Source organism: Ixodes scapularis, unplaced genomic scaffold (assembly GCF_016920785.2).
Source record: "Ixodes scapularis isolate PalLabHiFi unplaced genomic scaffold, ASM1692078v2 PGA_scaffold9__187_contigs__length_104089568, whole genome shotgun sequence".
Taxonomy (NCBI): domain Eukaryota; kingdom Metazoa; phylum Arthropoda; class Arachnida; order Ixodida; family Ixodidae; genus Ixodes; species Ixodes scapularis.
The window spans coordinates 12865618-12887119 of record NW_024609884.1 but is presented as its reverse complement, the minus strand read 5'-3'; the positions used below and the strand labels follow the sequence as shown (position 1 = coordinate 12887119).

The 21502-nt window shown below is 46.5% G+C and overlaps 1 protein-coding gene across 1 annotated transcript in view; it reads right to left on the bottom strand.

The window, feature by feature from the left end:
- The window catches only part of LOC8023367 (iroquois-class homeodomain protein IRX-6), a 175430-nt gene extending 171448 nt beyond the window's left edge, over nt 1-3982 (bottom strand). The window contains exon 1 of the mRNA XM_040205634.2: nt 3674-3982. Within this exon, the coding sequence (XP_040061568.1) occupies nt 3674-3712 (39 nt within the window). The 5' untranslated portion in view covers nt 3713-3982. The remainder of the gene's footprint in view (nt 1-3673) is intronic.
- Nucleotides 3983-21502: the final 17520 nt, after the last annotated feature.

Below are 21502 nucleotides of genomic sequence, written 5' to 3'. Positions count from 1 at the left end.
ATTACAGGGAATCTCGTTACTTGTAACAGATTACTTCCAAGTCAGATTTTTCAGGTCTGTCATCCCTCTGACACTATCCGGGTGCAAAACCAAGGTGAATAACAAAATTCGAGATGATTTAAATCGTGATTTTAATAACACCAGCTTTAAAGCGATGATTTAAATCAAAACTTTCCCTCCCAAATAATTCCCAAAATATACTTTTTCTTTGAGTTTGTCTCTCATTTGATTCTTTCTATGTGTATTTGTCTCGAATCTAAATCAAATAATCATCGAACAAGAAAGATTGTAGCAGACTAAACAGTTGCAAAAATGCTGTGCTCTTCCGGGCAAATCGGAACGTCGAGTTTTTGTTCTACCCTCCACCTCGTTTGTCAGTTATGTGGTTTTATTGAAATCAAATCATAACGCGAAAGAAACAAAGACAATAGAAGTAATGCCAAAGCAAATCAAAACGTCAAAAAAACGTACTGAATTTGTTTACTGGCTATCATAATCCAACTGATCTTTTTATAGTATGGCAGGATCTGCACCAGTGAAAGGTTATTACTTAAAGTGCAATTTACATGCAGAGTAATTAGTTCGTCCGCATGTTTTTTAATTGGTCAATGTATCTGCCATGTTTAAAAATACAACTCCCGATATATAATTACACTTTTTTCTAGGTACAGTGATATAACTGATAATAAACTAATTTAAATCGAATACATCCGATTTAAATCAAATAAATCTGACTTGAATCAAATAAATCTTATTTATTGAAGAAAACAATTAAATCATTATTTTTTCGTACTCGGATTGAAGCTGATAAAGCAGTTTGATCTTTTGGAAACGTGGCCTACGTTCGATGTTCTCGGTGTACATGAAAAACAAAAACAAAAGTTGACGTTTTAATCGCATATGTTATTAAAGTTTACAGGCTAAAATCTTCTTTTTTTTTCGTCGGCCTTATGGAGAAATAGTTTCACTGTTTAAATGACTTAACTGCTCAAAGTGCTTTTATTTTTATTTATTTTTATATTGAACTTTTAACGTAAGTGGTACCGGATATCCCAAGGATGTCAGTACATGCATCCTTCGCTGTCATCAGAATGTGAGTGAAGGTTTAAAGGAGATTTCTCACCCAGGTATCGTATACCTGAACGCGCGTGTCGAACCCAACTGGGTCGGTTCGTTGACGTCGAAGATCGACCGATTTCAGCGACAAACGACGAACACCGTCTCGGGTCAATCTGCATTTTGAAGCTCGAGATGTCATCTCCCGTTCCTCACTAATCTTTCGCGACCTTCGCGTCACTTTCCATGTCCAATAGATCGCAACTTTCACACCGAACACGGGGAGGGAATTTCAGAGATGATGTTGAATGAGAACATTCCGGGATCGAAATTTCCGAATATGCTCATTCGAGGGAAGCAAAGGTTTCTGTGCACGACTACATACTCCGCTTCGCCTTACCACGAACCGTAGAGAACCGTACGAGCCATCGAAGGCCAATCCAGTGGCGTGCGAGAGTCGCGTGACCGCCGGGTGGGGCTTAGCGATGGCGTCGTCACGTGATACGTTCACGCCCCCCGGATTGGCTGGGATGGTTCGTAGCATCCACTACGGTCCAACCAACATAAGGTAAAACTGGGTGTACCTGTAAGCTCCCCTTCCCCCCCTCCCCTTCCCTTTTCACATGGCAGACACGCAGTCCTTCGATGGTGTCTCTGGCACACAGCGTAAAAAAAAAGTATGAACCGGAAAAAAAAAATTGAGTGTATAGTGCACATGTTTCGTGACGCAGAATCCGGATCGGATTCCTGTTGGCAAATAGTTAAAAATAGAAGAGAAGTACAAAGAGCGAAACCTCTCTTTCTACCTATTTCGTCCCAGTTGAATGTTGCGAAGTTTGTTTTCTCGATCGACCTATATCCCCATAACTTAACATCCGTCCAATATCGAAAGGGTTATGGCCGAACCGAAAAATAAAGTTTTGATTTTTTGCATTATAAGTACGTATATCTACTTTCTTTTTCTTTTTTTAGCTGAGATTAATGAGACCGTTTTGATGTTTATGTGCGTTGCTGCTGCTGTTGTGTTTGTGTTGTATTTTTTTTTAGGGGATGGAAAAAGGGGAGCGCCGGGGGGGGGGGGGGGGGGGGGGGGGGAGGGGGGGAGCGTTCATATGAGCTTCTAAGCCACCCTAAATGTGATCGATTTTATGTGTTTTCTAATTTTTCGAGGCATAGGTGACACAGTTTCAACTTGTCACCCGACGTGCCGTTTGGTGACAAGTCGGCGAATGTCATATTCCGTGGGGTTGTTCCCTCTAGGAACCAAGAGGAGTAAACTATAAAAAGGTGTGACGTTGATTGCACTTAAGATTTCATTAACTAATGGGACATGGGTGGCGACATATATCGAGCCGACTTGATTCTTGCGATACATGAGTTATGCCTAGCGAGACATGAATTGTGCTCCCCTTCGCCAACAGCCACGACGTCTCTGTCCGACTCGATGAATTACCGTGTCGTCGCGCGATCCGCGTCACGAACAGGTTTGGAAAATCGAATTTGAAACGACGCCAAGTCGTTTCAAATTGCATGAGTTGCAAAACTAGCTATATAGCATCAAATAGAATAGTCGTAACGTCACCTCACGGTTTTGATAGCGCTTGGTTGAACCGAAAACACGACCTCCTCTCATGCAAGGTTAATTCCTTTCACACACCACAAAAGCCTACGTGAAGGGGAGCTTAAACTTGGTCCGCTCAAGATGGGAGGAAATGTCGATACTTTGTATGTAGGGCAGCAACGCAGCGATAAGGTCAGTGTGCCACGGAAATCGGAACCACCTGTTTGGTGCATCGAAACTATGTCCTCTCCGTGCTCCTCTATACCCACTTCCTGTCATTTAGAGTTTCATTTGTAGGAATCTTGTTTCGTGCAGAAGCAAACTTTTCGGACAGACGTGAAATTTGGTGCAACTTTCTAGGACCGCACCGATGATCTACACGAAGATAGGCAGGCGTGTCCGATCACAACTTGGACTGCCGCTGGGACACATCGTACTGCCCCGAACGAGCCTCAAACAATAAATAAGCTAGCATCAATGAATAAGAAAAAGGCCTCGTAGCTTCTAAACATCATTAGGAACGTTTTTACGCGACAGGAGACGGTCACCCAAACTCTTGACTCGAACCCATGGAACGCAACTTCTCCGCCCCTAGCTGGCCGTTCGACCAGATAAGATTCGGCAAAAAATCCTCCGGTATGCATACTTCTTCATCTCACGATCACTGAGTCCTCAACCTGGGCATATTTGCTCTTGTTTTCGCTCTCACGGCAAGTGGCAGCAAACGCAGACTCTCGTCGGCCTTTCAGAACACAAGCACCTAACAATGCACCCTTTTGAAACACAAAAATCCCAGCCTCTGGAGGGGAACGTACAGTCTTTATAACCGGAGCGAGCAATAGTTCAAGCGCCGGACGACGCTCAAAACTCGGTGGCTCGAACTGTTTGTCGAGAGGTCGGTCGCGAGAGGGCGAGCAAGCAAGCAAGCAACACGTCGTCGTCGGCAACGAGTGCCCAAGCTGACGACCCCGAGACGCAGACGCACGTCCGCGGTGGTCAGCTTGGACGGGGGGTGGCGAAAAGCCGCGAGGAGCGGAATAATACGAGGCGGCTCACCTGGGACGGAGACGAGTAGCCGAACTGGGCGTAGGACATGGCCAGAGCTCGCGTTGCCCCGGCGCCAACGGTCGCGGGGGTGGGGAAGGTGGTCGGGGTGCGCTGGAGACGACCGGCCGGCGTTGCTAGTCCACTAGCCGCCGGCGGCTCGACACATGGGCCGACTCGTGGGTGACAGCTGCCCGCGCACGCACCGCTTTCCGACTTGGCTCACCGTCGCTGGTGCGCGGGACGCGCGTGGTGGCAAAAGTCCGAGCACGCGCAGCGGCGCCGCTACGTCCGACGCACGGTTCCTCTCCCGCTAGCGCAGGGGGCATTAAAATTGCGGCGCCGGGGCCTACGCGGCGAGTCCCCGCGGGAGGGGCTTGGAGGAGCTCCGCCCAGTTCGGCTTGACTGGCAGCAGCCTCCCGACGCGCTCGCTCGCCGTTCCATCGCTCGCTTCGTTCCCCCGCAGCAAAACCCACCCCACCCCCCCACCTCCCTTCCTCCAGGCAGGCGAACAAGTGTTGTGACATCGGCTAAATCAACGCTGGTAATGTGTGCTGCGCCTTACTGTTGTTGTTGTCGTTCCGTTTGGCGCGACACTTTTTTTTTTCTTTTTCTTTTTTTCTTTTGGTGTTTGATTTTCTGCGACAAGGCAGATTACGTGTGTTGCGAAGCCATTTCAATCAGTGAAGCTCGACTGTGAGTGCGCGCGCGCGCGGTGGGGGGAGGGACCTGCGCTCTGACGGACGCGCGCGACGCGCCTGGGGTTTGCGCCGTGGCTCAACTCGCCGCTCCAAAAACCCGCCCCCCCCTCCCCCCCCCCCCCCCCCCCCCCCAACTCTCTTTAATCCAGACGCTGCAGAACTTGCAATTGTTGCCCGGCTGAGGGGCGTCGAGCAGCGAGCACTCGTGGGCCCTCCTAACAAGAAACGAACTTGCCAGACTGATTACGCGGCGAAAATAATCCTGCCTTCGACCAGTTTCGAGGACGTATAGAGCTGGCCTGCTGCGCTTCAAACCGCGCGTCCGCTCCGAACAATGGCAGTCGGTCAAGCGCCCGAGAGGCCATAACGAATCGTGGCCACTCGTGTGATCGAAAATGACCGTTACAGAGCACCCTCGGCCGTAACGGTTTGTTGAACAACGGACGGTTCAGATTTCTGAGCTGATACGGCGTTTGCGATGCAATGCGCGATCTTCAATCTCGGCAGAGGAAAATGAACACGATGTGGGAAATGAAGGGGCGCTTTTTTTGGTTACACTGGGAAGATAGGAACTTTGCTTATTTTGTATGACATGTGCCTGTCAGAAATCTCGTCGGCCGTACATATCGATACGCCTATCAAGCCGTCCAAAATATGAATATACAGTGCATATGGTACCCGACTATTATGCGACTATGTGCGGTGGAATTGCCCGTTTTTAGTTCTATGCTAGGCGTTCGCAAGTACGGCCTCTGCGCGCCGTCACTTTTTTGCCGGTGCGCGTAGATCAGAGGTCTCAAACTCAGTTCAAATCAAATTAAATCAAGCTTATTTCGAGAAACTCTGGCGGGAAAGCCCATGCAGAAAGCTGTTAGAAACAGCTTGACTAGGTATGAAACCCCTTTACATTGGCAGCAGCAACAAATCAAGAACACATTAAAGTTATACAATGCTAAAAAAAGTACTAACGAGTTGAGTTTGGGGGCCAGATAGCCCACACACCGAAGAGTCGAGGACCAACGTAAGATGGAGAAAGGGGTAAAGGAGAAGGGGGGGGGGGGGGAATTAATTATAAAGAAGGAACCTCGTGCCCTCTGATTTTCGTAAACTCGCAGTTTCTCCAGTAACATCTTTACCTTTGATTAGTTTATAGGTCTGCTTTGGGCCCTTACCTGTTATGATAACAAAAGTTAGAATGGTTCTACCCCGCCAACGTACTGGCATTTCTTTAATAGTACAAGAGAACAGTCACACTCCCGTTCCCGTGGCTCATTCACTCGGAAATTAATCAAACTACCAGATCTCGAAAAAAAAAAATTTTTTTATCTGACAGTGCATGCTTTTCTGAAAAACTTAATAGCAGCAAAAAAAAAAAATACTTGTATTTAATTGTGATATTTTCTGAAGGCGAGAATAGGGAGGAATTGCCGTAGAGGTGACTAACATGTCGAAAATCTGGAAAGCCAAAAATTAAACTGAACATGAGGCAAATAAAAACTCTAAGGGCAGAGCTATCTTAATCGACGACAAGAGATGATTATGGCGTATATATGTCATTTCTAGCTCTCGAGAACTGGCGCTCGCACCCGGTTGCTTACGGGCCATGTCCCCTGCATGCAGCGAGTGGCGGGCCGCATGCGGCCCGCGGGCTGTATGTTTGAGACCCCTAGCGTGATCGACTTATAGTCAAGTCTTACTAGAAGAACGCCCTCGGTTTCCAGGTGCCCAAACAAAAAGCGTTTTTCATCCACGGCGTTGCTCGCAAACGTTCATGGTTAATCTTCACAATCATACAAAAATTGTAAATGAAGAAACCGACAGCCTCGCGTTGTGCCGCATACCTTCCACGTCTCTGTGGTGTCCCGTCGCAAATCTATAATAACGGAGAGCGGAAGATTCGACTTCATTTCGTCAGTCACACGATTTAGCGGGGGCCGCACCACAACACCAACACCGCATTTCAACGTGCCTTTTCTTCCGGTGAAACCCATCGGAAGCTTATATGACCTCATTCGAAGGAGTAGCTCTCATTAATATCCCCTCGATCCAACCATCACTGCCAACGTCGGCGGTGCACGCGCGGTTTCCCATAAACGTCGCTGTCGTCGATGACTTGTTCGTCGCGATAAATCTCTGACGCCGCTGTAGGACACTCCCGTTGACGTCGGCCTTTGTATAGACGAAACGCAGGGAGAGACGTTCAGTGTCCGGGGACCGGAACTTCCGGACACAGCGAGTCATTTGTCCTTCCTCGCAAGACTATGGAGGTTGCTGACCCGCCATGGAGACGTGTCCCGAGAGTTTTCGCAACTCCAACGGCTTGCGTCTAATCCCTCTTCCTCTGTTTCACATTTCGGCCGCGAGGCCGAGCCAGTTTTTGCTATACATGCTCGGATAGTCGGAAGCTCCTCGCTTCTCTCCTTCGAGCATTTTCCGCTGGGTGGCGTCGCCTCCTCTGGAGTTGGGAAGAAAGAATATGCCTGGATATGACACCGTTGATTCGCGACAAGAATAGAGTTTTTGTAGACGGTTCCGATACCTCCGATAACGATACCCGATGATGATACGACGCATGCGCAAGAGCGTCGGCGGAATATTGGGTATCGTTATCGGAGGTATTGGAACGATCCGATAAAACTCCCTACCATAAAGGCCCATTGACACATTACCGTTTTCTTGCGTTCCGTTAAGTTACAGGAAGATACGTCTCCTTACGTCGAGTTACGACCGCGCGTCAGCGGGACATACGTGCTTCGTGTGAAGTATGCCAACCAAATTAAGGCTTTGCACGCGGCATAGGGGCGAAGCACGGATGTCTTCGTGAGTCGCATTCAAAGTATAACGACACTGTTAGCGCGAACACCACATCTGGGCTTTTCGAATTTTTCTCAGACATGCCACCGATGAACATATTTTACCGCTTAGGTTGTGCCCCAAATAAGCATGTTTCAACGACACTCGTAGTAGTGGTTGATGACAGCCTTTCAATTTTAAGAAAAAATCTGAAGAAAAAAAATCGCTTGTTTGCGTTAACGGTGTCGCGCAGTGTGCAAGAAAACGTAAGCAAAGAGCCCTTTCTGAATTAGCCTCAAAGCTCTAGCCTTCACTCAAAAAAAAAAAAAAAACTTGGATCAACAAGAAGAAAAAAAATTAAAACTGTGGTATCCGTGCTTGGAACCGAACTTCCCAGGGACTGCAGTGTCGGCCCAAAGGGTATTGAGCTTTCCCGCTTACCCTCGTCCTCCGCATACATGGGTCATATATCCAGTATGGGGGGACGAAATATAGCAAGCCGTTACAACCTGGAACGAGGGAAAATATAGATAAGAGGTTAAGCAAGAGGGATTGACAGTCGTGATAAAAACCGTAACACCTCCCCAGGTGCCTAGCACGGGAAATATGATGGTTGCCTCTTTACCGCAAGTTTAACGATTTAAGGTGACGACTGCAGGAAGGAGTGTATATATATATATATGGGCGGTTTCATTTGGATTAAGGCAACCAGGTGCAGCCGTATTTTTTATTTTGCTTCAAATTTTTATATTTTGTGGCGCATGTTCCAAGAAGAACAATGCTTTTTTTATTGTAATGTCCTGACATGATTAGTGTCTGAGAAAAAAAATCTCAAAGGAGCGGGAAAGAACGACGAGGTTTTGACGATTGTCGCGTGTGGCGTTTTTGAATCACTCTCAATCTCAAAGTATTCAAAAGAGAGCGTCTATATTTTTTATTGTGATATATTATATGCAAGTAGGTAAAACTACATTATAACTACTATTTATTATTCGTCGCTCCAATCTTTGTAAAAATCCCCAAACATGCCTCCATGAACAACTATAAACTAAATTGCGGATCTTTTTTTTTTTTTTAGGGGGGGGGGGGGGGTCGACTATGTTTAGTATTGCTTTTAAAATAATACCACATGTAGAACCTTTTATTGCCTTCCAAATTAAGCAAAGTTTGTGTTTTTATTATGTACGACTACTGAGAAATAAATTATGAAACAGAGAAGGTTTTCACTTTTCATTCAATTTCAGCACGCTGTATAAAAATACACCCCAGGTTATAATTTTTCCTTTTTCTCGCGTCGCGTTCTCTTCACACCCTTCTTTTAGCCAGAATACATTCCGTTAGAGGTAGATGCACTGGTCTTGCGTTTTAAGCCTCTAAACATGCTAAAAAAGAGCAAATGCCGATGGTCGGTTTCGACGATTGTCGTGTGTGGCGTTTTTGAACCTCTCTCAATCTTAAAGTATCCTGAAGAGAGCTTCAAAATTTTTTTTATTGTCATATATATGCTATTCGGTAAAACGTCATTTTAACTACTATTTATTATTCGTCGATCCCATCTTTGTAAAAATCGCCAAACATGCCTCCGCGAACAACTTTTTTTTTTTCGGTGTACTTCCTTACAACACTCCCGTGCATGCGGGAAAGCAAACAACACCCCCCCCCCCTCCCCCCCTCCCGTGCGGAAGAAATGCTCGCGCACGCGCGTGCACCGGGTCTTCTACCGAACATCGACTATAGGGAGTATTCACTGGACGCCATATTTGTGGGTGCTGTTGAGAGCGCATGCTCAGAACGAGCTCACATCAATAGGCTGCTAAAACCGGCACTCTTGATGGTGCGGAATGCACGTTGCAAAAGAACTGGAAGCTCACCATCAGCACGCGCTCAGCATTCGCGCACACAGCTATGGCCGCCTGTGAATACTCCCTATACTGATCAACCCAAATCTCTGACGTCACACCTCAGCGGTGGCGCTGCTGTTGGCACTGCGCATACGAAGACGTTTCGTCTCACGGTAATCTGGTTTCTGCGCATGCCCGGAGCCCACACCTGGTGTGAGGCTCTGGGAAATTAACGCGGGTTATTTGTCAACAACGTGTTGGTGTATTCTTTTCCGGTGAAAGCTACGGATAAAAGAAAAAAAAAACGAGTGAATACCGCATTAGTCACTGGGAAAGAAAAATGTAGGGAAGAGCATTTGGTTTTGTACTGTCAAATGTTTATGTATTTTGCATAGTTAACGTTCTAATTAGTAAAAAATCCACGAACAGTTCCAATTAGAAACTTGGCGCTATCGCAGTGTACCGACTCGGTCAATTTTAGAAAGACTTGAAGAACGTGGGAAGCGTGAATGGGTGCAAAACTTACCGTTTGTGCTACATGCGCAAAACCGGCTGTGCAAAAATACAAGTAATAATAACTAAAAAAAAAAAAAACGCAAACCGCGCGAGTGCGTGGACGTTGGATGCATTTTCGGATCGCAGAAAAATCAAAGCACGCGCTTCAGAAGTTGTTTCAAATGACTGATTTAGCGGTTTTCTATGATTTCCAGCATGCAACTGTGTATTTATTTTCTTACTTGTGCAAAGGTTAATTCCGCAAAACGTATTGACCTAAGCGCTATGAACCCCAATAAATAGTTCCCTCGAGAGTGACTAATGTGTACCAGTGCAAAAACAAATTAATACTTCAAATTGTTTTTCTTTAGGGGGGGGGGGGGGGGGGGGGGAGGGTTGATATTACGGACAAATATAACGTTACGGCGAAGCGTACCCCAGATCTATATCGTCGATCTAATATTCTCCATCTCACGAAAAGCTAGACATTTTTTCTTTAAAGAAGAACACAAGAAACGTTGTAAGTCTTCTTTTCTTTTTTCATTAAGAAGTTTTTTAGGGGCATTGTTAGGGTTCGGCTATACTTATCACTGCAGTGTTTGGACAGGAGCCACTACCCGAGTGTCCGCCGAGGCATAGATTGTTACGAGCTTAAGTCGAGTGCCCACGCAGTTCTGGTGTCCAATCCATGAGCCCCGCTCGACTGTCGTCAGACGGGTGGTTTCGATCCCACAATTACGTCATCAAGCTTTGCGAAGGCGATGCTGAAAGAACCTCTTTTCTCTTCGCAATTTCACCCCGACAAGGAAGCTTCTGAATCAGTGGCGGTCTGTGCGAGTATACTTCGGCCAGATATCCAGTACGCCTCTGCAAAGTCATGAACATTCCAACCCAATATCGTTTCATGAACCAAGGAATATAACTTTTATAGAAAGCACAACGGTGCATTTCGCTGAAACAGCCAAGCGATAGAGAATCATCCTCCCCATCAGACAAGCAGTCGTTTGCTAAAGCTACAAAGGCTCATCTGTGTTTTCTAAAGGGCACGCCTGAACTTCTGCAGTGCGCCCAGTGCTGTGTGCGAGCGTGCTATTTCTTTTCTTCTTTTCTCCAGCGTGTCATGTACCCTTTCTTTCCTACTTTATTATCGCATACTCTCTCCCACACACAAGCAGTCAACCAGACTGTTTTCTTGACAATCTAGGAAAATAATTAAATTGATAAAGAAAACTAAACAACCAACGAAGAAAGCCAAATGACCTACAATTTCTGGACTCCATCGTTCGCTGACCATGGTGGACTTTTCGCTGGAATATCGTAACTTTCTAAACCCTTAACCGACTAAACGATAGTAGCGAAGCACTGACCACTGAAGCAGCACCCCCCCCCCCCCTCTCCCCCCTTGTCCCGAAACTTATTAAAAAAAAAAAACTGCTCCAGTTTTAAACGCAGGCAGCGCGTGCCCTTGTCTTCTCATTCATCATCCCCCAACTTCTACTCGTTCTTCAAAAAGCGGTAGAGTTACACGTTTCAAAAGGAACTTAACGAACAGCGTCCGGCGACAACCACCGAAACCAAGCGGGGTTCTCGAGGCGCGGAACAGCCCCGAGCAGCGAGCACACAGCCCGAGTACACAACAGAGAGAGAAGGCGCACGGTCGCTTAGGAGGGCCACGACAACCAGCAAACATCCGCTGGGACAAGCGGGGACTATACGACGCGGAACTAACAATAGCTTCCTCGTGTGTTCCTCCTCCATTTCTGCTGGCTGCCACCATAGTTATTTTACCGTTGTTTTGTTTCTGTTCGACGTCGGGGCGCAGGGAGTCCGCGGGAGGCTACGACAAGTGTCGTCCTCATGCACGCTGTGGTCGCTGGAGAGAGAGAGACCAACTTGAAAGACGCCTTCGTGTTGTTACTGTATATATATATATATATATATGTAGTTTTTTGTTTTTTTCTGCGGCAGTACAGGCGACCGGGTGGTCTTGCAAATCGAGAGGGGGACATGTAAGAAGGGAGGAGGAAGAGGGAGTGAGGGAGGATGCTGGACCGCTCTGCTCGCCCCGTATGACTTTAGAGTAATAAGTCAAAAGATAAATAAAAGCCGAGGCTGAAACCTAAGACAAGGGTAGGAAGCTGGAACGAAGAAGCCCCGTTGTGAGAAAAAACTCGTAGTGCTACTTGCATGTCTATTTTCCGAATAGATGGGAGCGGCAGGGGGGAGGGGGGGGGGGGGTTGCTGGAAAAAAGGGGGGGGGGGGGGGGTTGAGGCTCGGGAATGTTGTTAAAAGAGAGGAGAGCAGGAGGGTATGTTACTTGGTTCCTTCCATGGAGTCCTGTCGTTTTCGTTTCGAGCCTATTAGTAATTGTTTAGGACGAAAAAAAGAAGAAGGACGCTGGGGGTGGTGCGGGGGGCTCCCCTTCTCTATGCATGAAACAATAAAGATGTGGGTCTTGGCGCCTCCGCGGATAGTTGACATGATGGAGAGTGTTGTTATGGCGGCTAAAGTGTGTTTTGCCCTGTCTATACCGAAGTGAAAACATAACGCCACCAGCGTCTCGTCTTCAGGGCGAATCTGTTGATGCGTATTTTTCGGGCGTGCTGACTCTCGTGGTTGAAGGTTCGGTATTTCAACGACGGTAATTAATGGCTTCTTTCTACAACAACAGCGTTACTAATTGAACTTCTTTCTTTTTTTCTTCTTCTTTTTTTCCCCTCTCTGCCCGCTGATGACGTTGAAAGAGAGTTTACAAAACATGGCCGCATTTCAGTTGACTTTGTCGTCAACTTTGGAACATGACCTAATACAATGTCTTAATTTCTGGAGTCCTCCCCTGTCGCTTTACATAATTTGTTATCTTCGTGTTTCCTTCAAGGGTAATAAAGGAAGTTTGCTTCGCTTATTACTGTTGTCTAGAAAGGACTTCTGAACTTGAGGCAAAATATTTAGTATGCTAAAAAGTGGATTTTACTTTGTAAACTCTTTTCGTGCGGACGGACGCACTGATTTATTCTTTGATTTTTTTTTTTTTTTTTCAATTAGAGGGGGGGGGGGAGGAGGGGTAACAAAGCGCTTTATATATTTTTAAACAAAGTTTTAGAGAAAAAGGAAGGAGGAGAGACTGGGTCGAAAGGGAAGGAGGTGATCACATGCCGGATGCATACTTTGCTTAGTGTTTATTATATCTCAAATAGCATAAAATGAGCTCAGAAAGGGGTGCCCACGATGGGCCCACTTTGGTTTTGCAAGTCGGGCCTACTTGGACAGCCCACATGGGGTCCACCCGGAAACCTTATCACGTTCGGGTTTATTTCATAATTTCCATACGGTTTGAGATATTGCGCAGCCTTCCAAATCGAGGATGCCTGGCATTCCCCATGAGCCTGCTGGAAGAATTGTTACCATGTTTATACAATCTAATAAATAAAAAAACTTCTTGAGCAAAACCATTGCCAATGGCCCATTTTAAGTGTACGAAATGGAACAGAAAACCGTACACATTTCCATATGAAATTCTGTTAGACGGGTAATCGAGATACATGGCCAGCTTGCTCCGACACCCAGTTTGGGCCTGAGTTGAAGAACAGTGACAAGTGTGTAGGGAATTCTCCTTCTAATTTACACTGCGTAAAAAAACTTCCACTTCACGCAAAACGGCCTTCTCAACATACACGCTGAGTAAGTTAGTAATAAAATTTTGCCATTCTAGAATGTTTCTCCCAATGTTAAAATTGCAATCATCGGTGATTTGGTGTCAAATTAAGCCTATCCTCCATGTTGAATTTCCAGAACGTGCGGTAAATATCCTTAATATCAGCGGAAAGTGCCATTTTGGAAGTTGCACAAGTAGTCAAAGGTGGGCATGCCCACGCTTTACCCCCTTGGAGCCCACACCTGTGATAACTTTGCACCCGTATAGCCGAAGTGAGACCCACGATGGCATTACATGGCCAGCCCAAGTTGGGCATGCCCCTGTGGAGCCCACCTCTGTGCCGTACCGGGGTAGTGATTCATTTACTGCAATTGAATTACTGTAATTTAATTGCTCTATTTGCAATTTGTAATTGTATTTCATTACTTTCGGCTAAAAGGAATTGTAACTGTAATTTAATTACTTTCTAGCATCAGTAATTGCAAAATTTCAGGCACAATTACAATTACATTTGCGAGACTTACCGGCGCCGACGGAACCTCTCTGAAAGCCTCAGCGCTCGTACAGGCGGCCTGGCGCTCTATGACACACTCGCACACATAGACACGCACTCGCACACGCGTACAACAAAAATAACGTCGCATTGTTTGTTCTTTGGTGGCTTACACTGTGGGCTGAGAGACCATCCTCTTTGGAGCCTCGGTGCCGTGCGTCGCCGCCTGCGGTGCGAACAGAAAATAGCGTAAACATGCCAATATATCATAAGAAACAAAACTAAGCCGAGATTGGGAATTTTAGTTGTCTATGAAGTTATGTTTCCTTTTTTGCCAGTTTTTTACGTCCCTCTTACAGTACTGTCGCATTTTTTGTTTCTATTTTCAAGTATATTTGTTGTTGGATTTCTTCGGATATTATTTGGATAAGCATTTTGGAGACTGACCCCGAACTGTGAATATTGTCACCAATGATTCCGGAGCCCCGATTTGGTTCTTATATATTCCTGAGCCATTATAGTTTCAACTCAATGTAAATAGTTTACAATAGCATGATGCCTTTATGTGAAAGCGGTCGTATTAGCGCGTGTAAATTGTAGTTTCATATGAACAATTAGAATATTCAAATACGACTAATTGTCACATTTTTATTTGCCTGGCTAACAAAGGTGTGTCAACCCAATTTAATTTTAGTGATCTGGCGTCTTCGTGTATATGAACTAATTTCTTATATTTATTGAAAATATAAGTAGGAATTCATTACCCTAAACTGTCAAGTTCTTTCAATAAATGAACAAAATTCACAAAACGAAAGTGCAATACGTGACAGTTATACAACGATGCATAAACTCCTCAGGTTTTTTGAGCTACCTCAACTAACTATAATTTCTGACTCCCCGGCCTTTACCCTTTCCGGTATGCTATTTAATATCATGAAATTCATAATAGCTAGCTATAGTGATATCGGAAAATGAAAATGATGCAAAAACCAACGTTCAAATATACCCGCACTTTTCAGTGCCCTTGACGTCAGTGGCAGGCAAGCTTGCCAGCCGAGCAAGCAGTCTAAGAAATAGACTATGCCAAGCATTCGCTCAAAGACCCCAGGTTAGCGGCTGTACCGCACTGGCTAAATTGCTCATCTACAGCTGGGAGACTCGTCGCCCCTGTGAGGCAGACCAAGTTCTAGGCTGTATAAACACACACACAACCCAATTTTTTTTTTTTCCGTGCTGGAGCGCGGGTGCTTGGAGCGAGCTTCCAAAGCATTCGTTTGACACCATGAAACTGTAATCAGTTGGGAACAAATTCTACAGCCCAAAGAGTGAACCCCCTGCCTTCCTCTGATGTCACTTTTTGGTTGTTGCCAGTGGAGACTTTCAGTTTGAAAAACACGGTGAGGACCAAAACACGGAGATGACTAAAAACAAAAGTTTAGCCAAATTTCAAGCAAATAGGAGACAATGAAAAAACCTCCTCAAACATTGGGGCAAGGAATGAACAAATGCGTTGCATTCTAAACAACTCGTTTAACGCTATAAGGCCGAAGTAGGGTCGCTCTCAGAAATAAGTAATTGGAAAGTAATTGCGTTAACTTTTAAAAGTAATTTTTAATTGTAATTAATTACTTTTCATGTAGTAATAATTGTAGTTTTAGTTAAACTTCTTTTGGAGAAAAGTAATTGTAATTGTAATTAAATTACATTTTGGAAGTAATTTAGTCATGTACGCCTGTGCTAACTGTGGCCCCGGATAGCCGAGGTGGGAACCACGGGGGCAGTGCATGGGTACCCCGAGTTGGGCATGCCCCTAAGCCCATCTCTGTGCTAACTGTGCCCCCGGAAAGCCGAGGTGGAACCGACGGGGCAGTGCAATGGTATCCTAAGTTGGGCATGCCCCTGTGGAGCTCACCTCTGTGCTAACCGTGCCCCCGGATAGCCGAGGTGGAACCCACGGGGGCAGGTCCACGCCGCCACAGAGGGTGCTGGGGTATGGAGTCCCTCCTCGGCGGCCACGGTGTCGGCGGCGTAGCGTGCTCGCCTTTTTCGCGGTGTGGTGGTGATGTGTAACCAGAGGCTGGCCTCGTCTTTTGCTTTGGTGCTTTGTTAATCACAGGTGCCACCATCGTGCATAAAGGTGAGCCTTAACCCGAAAAAAAAAAACAGGACACAGATTTACGGATTCTGGCGACTTGATGGCGGCGTGACGGTGGTGAGGTGCAAAAAGAAGCGGTGAGCGAGGGTATGCGAAACCACCGCTGGGAGAGAAAACTGGAGCGGTCGGTTTGGGAGGGACCCCAACTTGGGCGCCATCAATCCCCGTGCGAGTGGAGCGCGCTCAGTGCGCCGAACATAACGTGGCGGCCGCGTCGGACGGAGAGTCATCACCTAAATGTTTATCTTCCACCGTGGCCTCAGTACACTACGTATTCGATAGTGTCAGATGAATTCTTTGAACGCTCGTCTTCGGAACGCGCCAGGCAGCTCATAACAAAAAAATTGTGGACACTAACGCTTCTAACCCCTAAAGGGTGCTTTCACTCACGTCATTATGTCCAGTAGGAGTAGCAGTATGCGTTTTGGGGAGGAGGGGGAAGGGGTTTGGGAAACAGTCGGTTTCTTAAACACCCCCCCCCCCGGCCTCCTCCCCCCACTAAGGAAAAAAAACAGACTACTGCTATCACTATTGGACATAAGGACGTCATTGAAAGCACCTTATAGGGTTAGAAGCGTTAGTTTACATGCTGTATATACACGTTTGCAAGAAAGGCTCTTGTGCGCTAATATTTTGAGCGATGCTGGCGCCGCGTAACGTTTCCGCCATGCTGGGGTGCGTCATTGGGGTGCGCGATGACAAGACGGCGGCGTCTGTTGTTTCGCCGACGGCCAGCGTTAGCGACACACTTACTGTTTCGGAACACAGGAAGAGGTACCCACAGAGAATCGTAGCATCAAATATTGTAGGACGGGGCATGTTTAAGGGTTAGAGCTGACTTTATAACGATCGCAGCCTCTGTTTCAGCACGTAGTGAAAGCTAGAGCTGCCGCAAGCGCAGCCATCCTGATGCAATGGCTTCTGGCGCATTCTGATGAGTGCTTTGAGTCTAGACATTTTTGTAATTTTTCGATTTGTTACTGGTTTAGATATTTTATTTAATTGTTTGTGCTCTTTCGCGGTCGAAGAAGCCACCTGTATGTTTTATAAATATTTTTGTTTCTGCGCTAAGTGGTGTATGAATCAACAAGACGCGCTTGGCAACATTGTACGACAAGCAGCGAACCAACGTTACTGGAGCAAGCTCAGTTTCACAGCTCCGCCAGCGACGTGGGCTGTGGTTGTCACGATAACTAGCAGCGCTGCAGTCGAGCCTTGCTTCCGGATTGTCTAGCCCGCCAAGTTTGAATAGCAATACCTGAGCTTGGCCGAGTTGTTGATTCATACAAACACTTCACAGCGCAAGGAAACAGACGCACACAAAAATAAATTTCAAACACTCAAAGAAAGAACACTCACATTGCGCTGACTCTGATCTCTGTGGTGTATTACACTTCATCTTCATCATCTTTTTTTTTTTTTGTTATTATACGCATGCACTTTAAAAAAAAGCCCGTGCGTCTGCTTTTCCGCACAACACTCGGTGAGCCAATCACCGTAATTCACGGAGGCAGCTCAGCGAATGGCGATGCCGAAACATATGTTTAGACCAAAAAACGCAGTCAGAGCTGTGACATTAAGCAATGCAAGCGTGACGTTTTGCATTGCTTAATGTCACAACTCAGACTGCGTTTTTTGGTCTAAACATATGTTTCGACATTGTCATTCACTGAGCTGCGTCCGTAAGTTGCGGCGATTAGCTCTCCGAGTGTTGTGCGGGAAAGTAGACGCGCAACCTTTTTTTAGAGTGTGGAAGTAAAAAAAAAAAAAGAAAAAAAGGAAGAAGAGAAAAAAGAAGAGGAAGCTCTCAACGCGGTGGTAGTAGACGACGCGCGAGACATGGAAGAAAGATCCGACTGCAGCGCCGCTAGTTCTCGTGACCGCCACCTGGGCCACTCTCCTCTGCAGGCGAGAATAGGGAGCTGCTCCACTAACGTTGCAGCGAACATGCTGACTGGAGAGTACCTTACCTCGGCGTGCAGTTCGAGGTTAAGCCGGATCGGATTCAAATTAAGAATGCGTCAAATAAACACTATCACCTACCAGCCACTGTATCGCACCGCTCCGCGAACCAGGCAGGAAAGGCAGCTGTGGCCACCACGAGTTTCTTGACACGAGGGTTGGTTGAAGAGAAGGACGTTGGAGTGGCCCAGGGTGTGGGCGAACGCGAGGGCTGGGCCCGGCACTCGATTGCTGGGCCTGCTCAAATAATGTTGACTTCTTTTTTTTTTTCTTTTTGTTGCGGGATAGCAGTATGCACCGATCCCCACAAACGTCAGCGAAACGTTCGCCTCGCTAACGGACTATTTGTGCATCGCCGAGGAACACTGACTGGCGATTATGATGGTGTGATGGTGTGAGAGGAGCTTCTGCCGCATTATTAAAGGAGCAATGCAACAATTTTTGTACTTTGCGCAAATACCGCTTAAAACGGATCCCTAACGTTAATGACCTATGAAACACGCGTTCGTTTTTCACCCCACGCTATAGAAGTCCCAGAAAAAAATTAAAGAAAAACGAGCGGCGTTCACCCCCTCAACTCGCAGCCAGAACAAGCGACCACGTGATCTGGAGCCGATTATATGCCGCCAATGTTGATCATAGCCACGCGCTGGGGTTGGCAAAGCGCAGGACACGCGCTGAGTTCCAGACATTGTTACGGCTCGGCTGTTGTCGTCGTTGCAGCGATTGGACACGGGTCACTACCCGAATGCTTCTCGAGCTAGCAATTGTCACGAGCCCAAGTCGAGTGCCCACGCAATGCTCGGGTCCAATCTATGAACCGCATTCAAATATCGTCACTTGGGTGTACTACGATCCCCGAGCTATGTCATCAAATTTTGCAAAGGAGAGATTGAATGAAAATGATCGCTTTTGTCCTTGAAATTACACCGCAACAAAGGAGTTTCTTGGCCAGTGGCGTTGCGTGTGAGTATCCTTGAGTCCCAGGTGTGCCAGTAAGCTCGTGTAGAGAGAAAAACATTCCTATTGAATATCGTTGCACCGCTCCTTTAACTTGTATCTAACTTGTTGCATCCTCTCATACGCAGAGAAGCGAGATCGGCGTCAGTCGGCTGCACACGAGTAGAGAGTCACCCACTAACAACGGTGGAGCTCTTTCCCCAAGTCCCTTCGGTTAAAGCTTCGTAGTCTACATAATAATAAACGAGGGAAGAGGTGGGAGCGGGCGTCGGAGCTTAGAAGCCGGCATCCCAATCGCAGTACGTAACGGAGTCGCAGTACGTGATGATTTGGTAAACCGGTTACTGCCTATTGGTGACGTGCGCGATCGAGAGCGTCGCTGTGGTCGGCCTTGCACGATTGACCATTTGCTGACTATGACGTCAGCAAAGGATTTCTCATCGACGGAAATACGAGTAATGTAAGAACTTCAATTTTGACGGTGTTGGCAGGGTTGGTTTCAGAGCGCGATGATTTCAAGCTTCCACCATGCTTATTAGAGACCCCATCGAACTTGTTGTTCGCAAGGTGATGACGTCACGAGAGGGCACCATAGGAGGGCGCTACCAAAAGATCTCGCCGCTTTAGCGCGTTTTCTGCCTCTCATAAAGGGGTACTCCGCCGATTTTTGAGCTACCTCAACTAACTATATTTTCTGACTCCCCGGCCTTTACCCTTTCTGGTATGCTATTTAGTATCGTGAAATTCATAATAGTTATTGCGAAATCGGCAAATGAAAAAGATGCAAAAACAAACATTCAAATATACCCGCCCTTTTCAGGGTCGTGACGTCAGTGGAGAGCAGGCTTGCCAGTCGGGCGAGCAGTCTAAAAAATAGAATATGCCAATCATTTGTTTCGTGCTGGAGCGCGGGGACTGGAGCGCGGGGACTGGAGCGAGCTTCCAAAGCATTCATTTGACACCATGGAACTGCTTCGAATCAGTTGGGAACAAATTCTACAGTCCAAAGAGTGAACCCCTGCACTTCCACTGACGTCACTTTTTCATTGTTGCCAGTAGAGACTTTCAGTTTGAAAAACACGGTGAGGACCAAAATTGTAAATTGAATAACTTCGTGAAAAAACAAATTATTTTGACCTAATATTTGGGATACTATTTTGGCGATATTGTTTGGCGAGTTTAGCAAAATTTCAAGCAAATCGGGGACCATAAAATTCTTGTTTATTTCAGTACAACAAGCCGAAGAGGCATGATCTGCTTCTGGGTCACCCGATTGTAGAAGAACGACGAGGCAAGAGCTCAGTTTATCAGCTTGGACTCTGCCGACGACGACGAAGACCGGTCCTTGTAGTCACCACACAGTACAAGGTTTAGCAAGAACCGGACCGATAACTGTTCGCTCTCGAGTCGCGCAGCTGGTGACAGGGATTCCGCGGTCACTGCTACGAAGAAAATCTCCATCGGAACTTCGTTTCAGCTTCCCGCATGGTGTGTAATTAAAAGATCAAGTTCCCCCCCCTCTTTTTTTTTTTTTTTTTTTGCTTTCGTGCGACTCAAGTTTTTTTTTTATCTTTTTTGTCAGAAGCGGCTCCATTGGTTTCGCTAAGCTCAGCCCCGTCTTCTGCTTTGGACCACAAGCCGCAAACCCACGTTCCTGGTGTCTTCATGGAAGCGATGAAGAGAGGGCGTCGTATAGGATTCACAGTCGCGGCAGCCTGTGGTAAGGCAATCCCAAGATTCTAAACTTTTATATGAGAGAAAAGGTCTTAGTTGCCCTCATCCTTCCGCATAAATGATAGCACATTCACCTCCCCCTCCTTAATCTGGATTGATTACAGTGTTGAGAGGAAAAACAAACTATTTGTTAAATGCAACAACAAGCGCTACGTACGTAGAAAAAGAAATCGGCAGGTCGCAGGGTGTTACTCATTTCCCCCTTTACGTGTAAAGGGTGGCTCGCACAGCCCGTTTTCTTACGTTGCGTCACGTTACGTTACATTACGCTACGCTACGCTACGCTACGCTACGAAAGCTTACGTCTGATTACACCACAAGTCACCGGTATACATGGGATTCGTGTTAAGCCTGGTTACCAGTTCAAGGAGATAGCCTGGCACTCGACATTCGAGACACGAATGTTTCGGTGACTCATACGTAACGCAAGAAAACGTAAGAAAATGGTGCTGTGGGAACCAACCTTTACGTAGTGAATTAGGATATACTTGTATGTATATATACAATCAATTATCTGTCATTTTATCAAAACGTACACGCCTAAAAAAAAAAAAACGAATCGCTTTTTTTTTACAATTTTATTTTGTAAAAACTAAATCGCGCGGCATTTTTTTGCGGCGGCAGGGGGGGGGGGGGGGGGGGGAGTTCAACGAGTATTGAAAGTCATAAAAGTAGTAAAGGTAACTGCACCATTCTCAAAGCATTTTGTAATATTGTTACGGTCGCTTAGAAGTTCTGGGTGGGCTCCATATTTCAATATCACATTCTCCAAAAGAAACTGGGCGAGGTCACCAGCTGTGCTGGTTGGCAGTGTTCGTGTGATGGCATATCGAGTGGCGTGGTCTATCGGAACGGCGATCTAGCGGTTGTCGGTGCTGGACAAAGGGAATGGACCTAGAAAGTCACCCCCGAGTCGTTGGAACAGGCTGTTCGGGAATGAAGTGACTGGAGGAGTCCTGATGACTGAATGGGTGGCTTCTTTCGACGTTGGCAACCATAATGTACTTCTTGACAGTTCGGTAGATGTTCGCCCCCCCCCCCCCCCCCCCA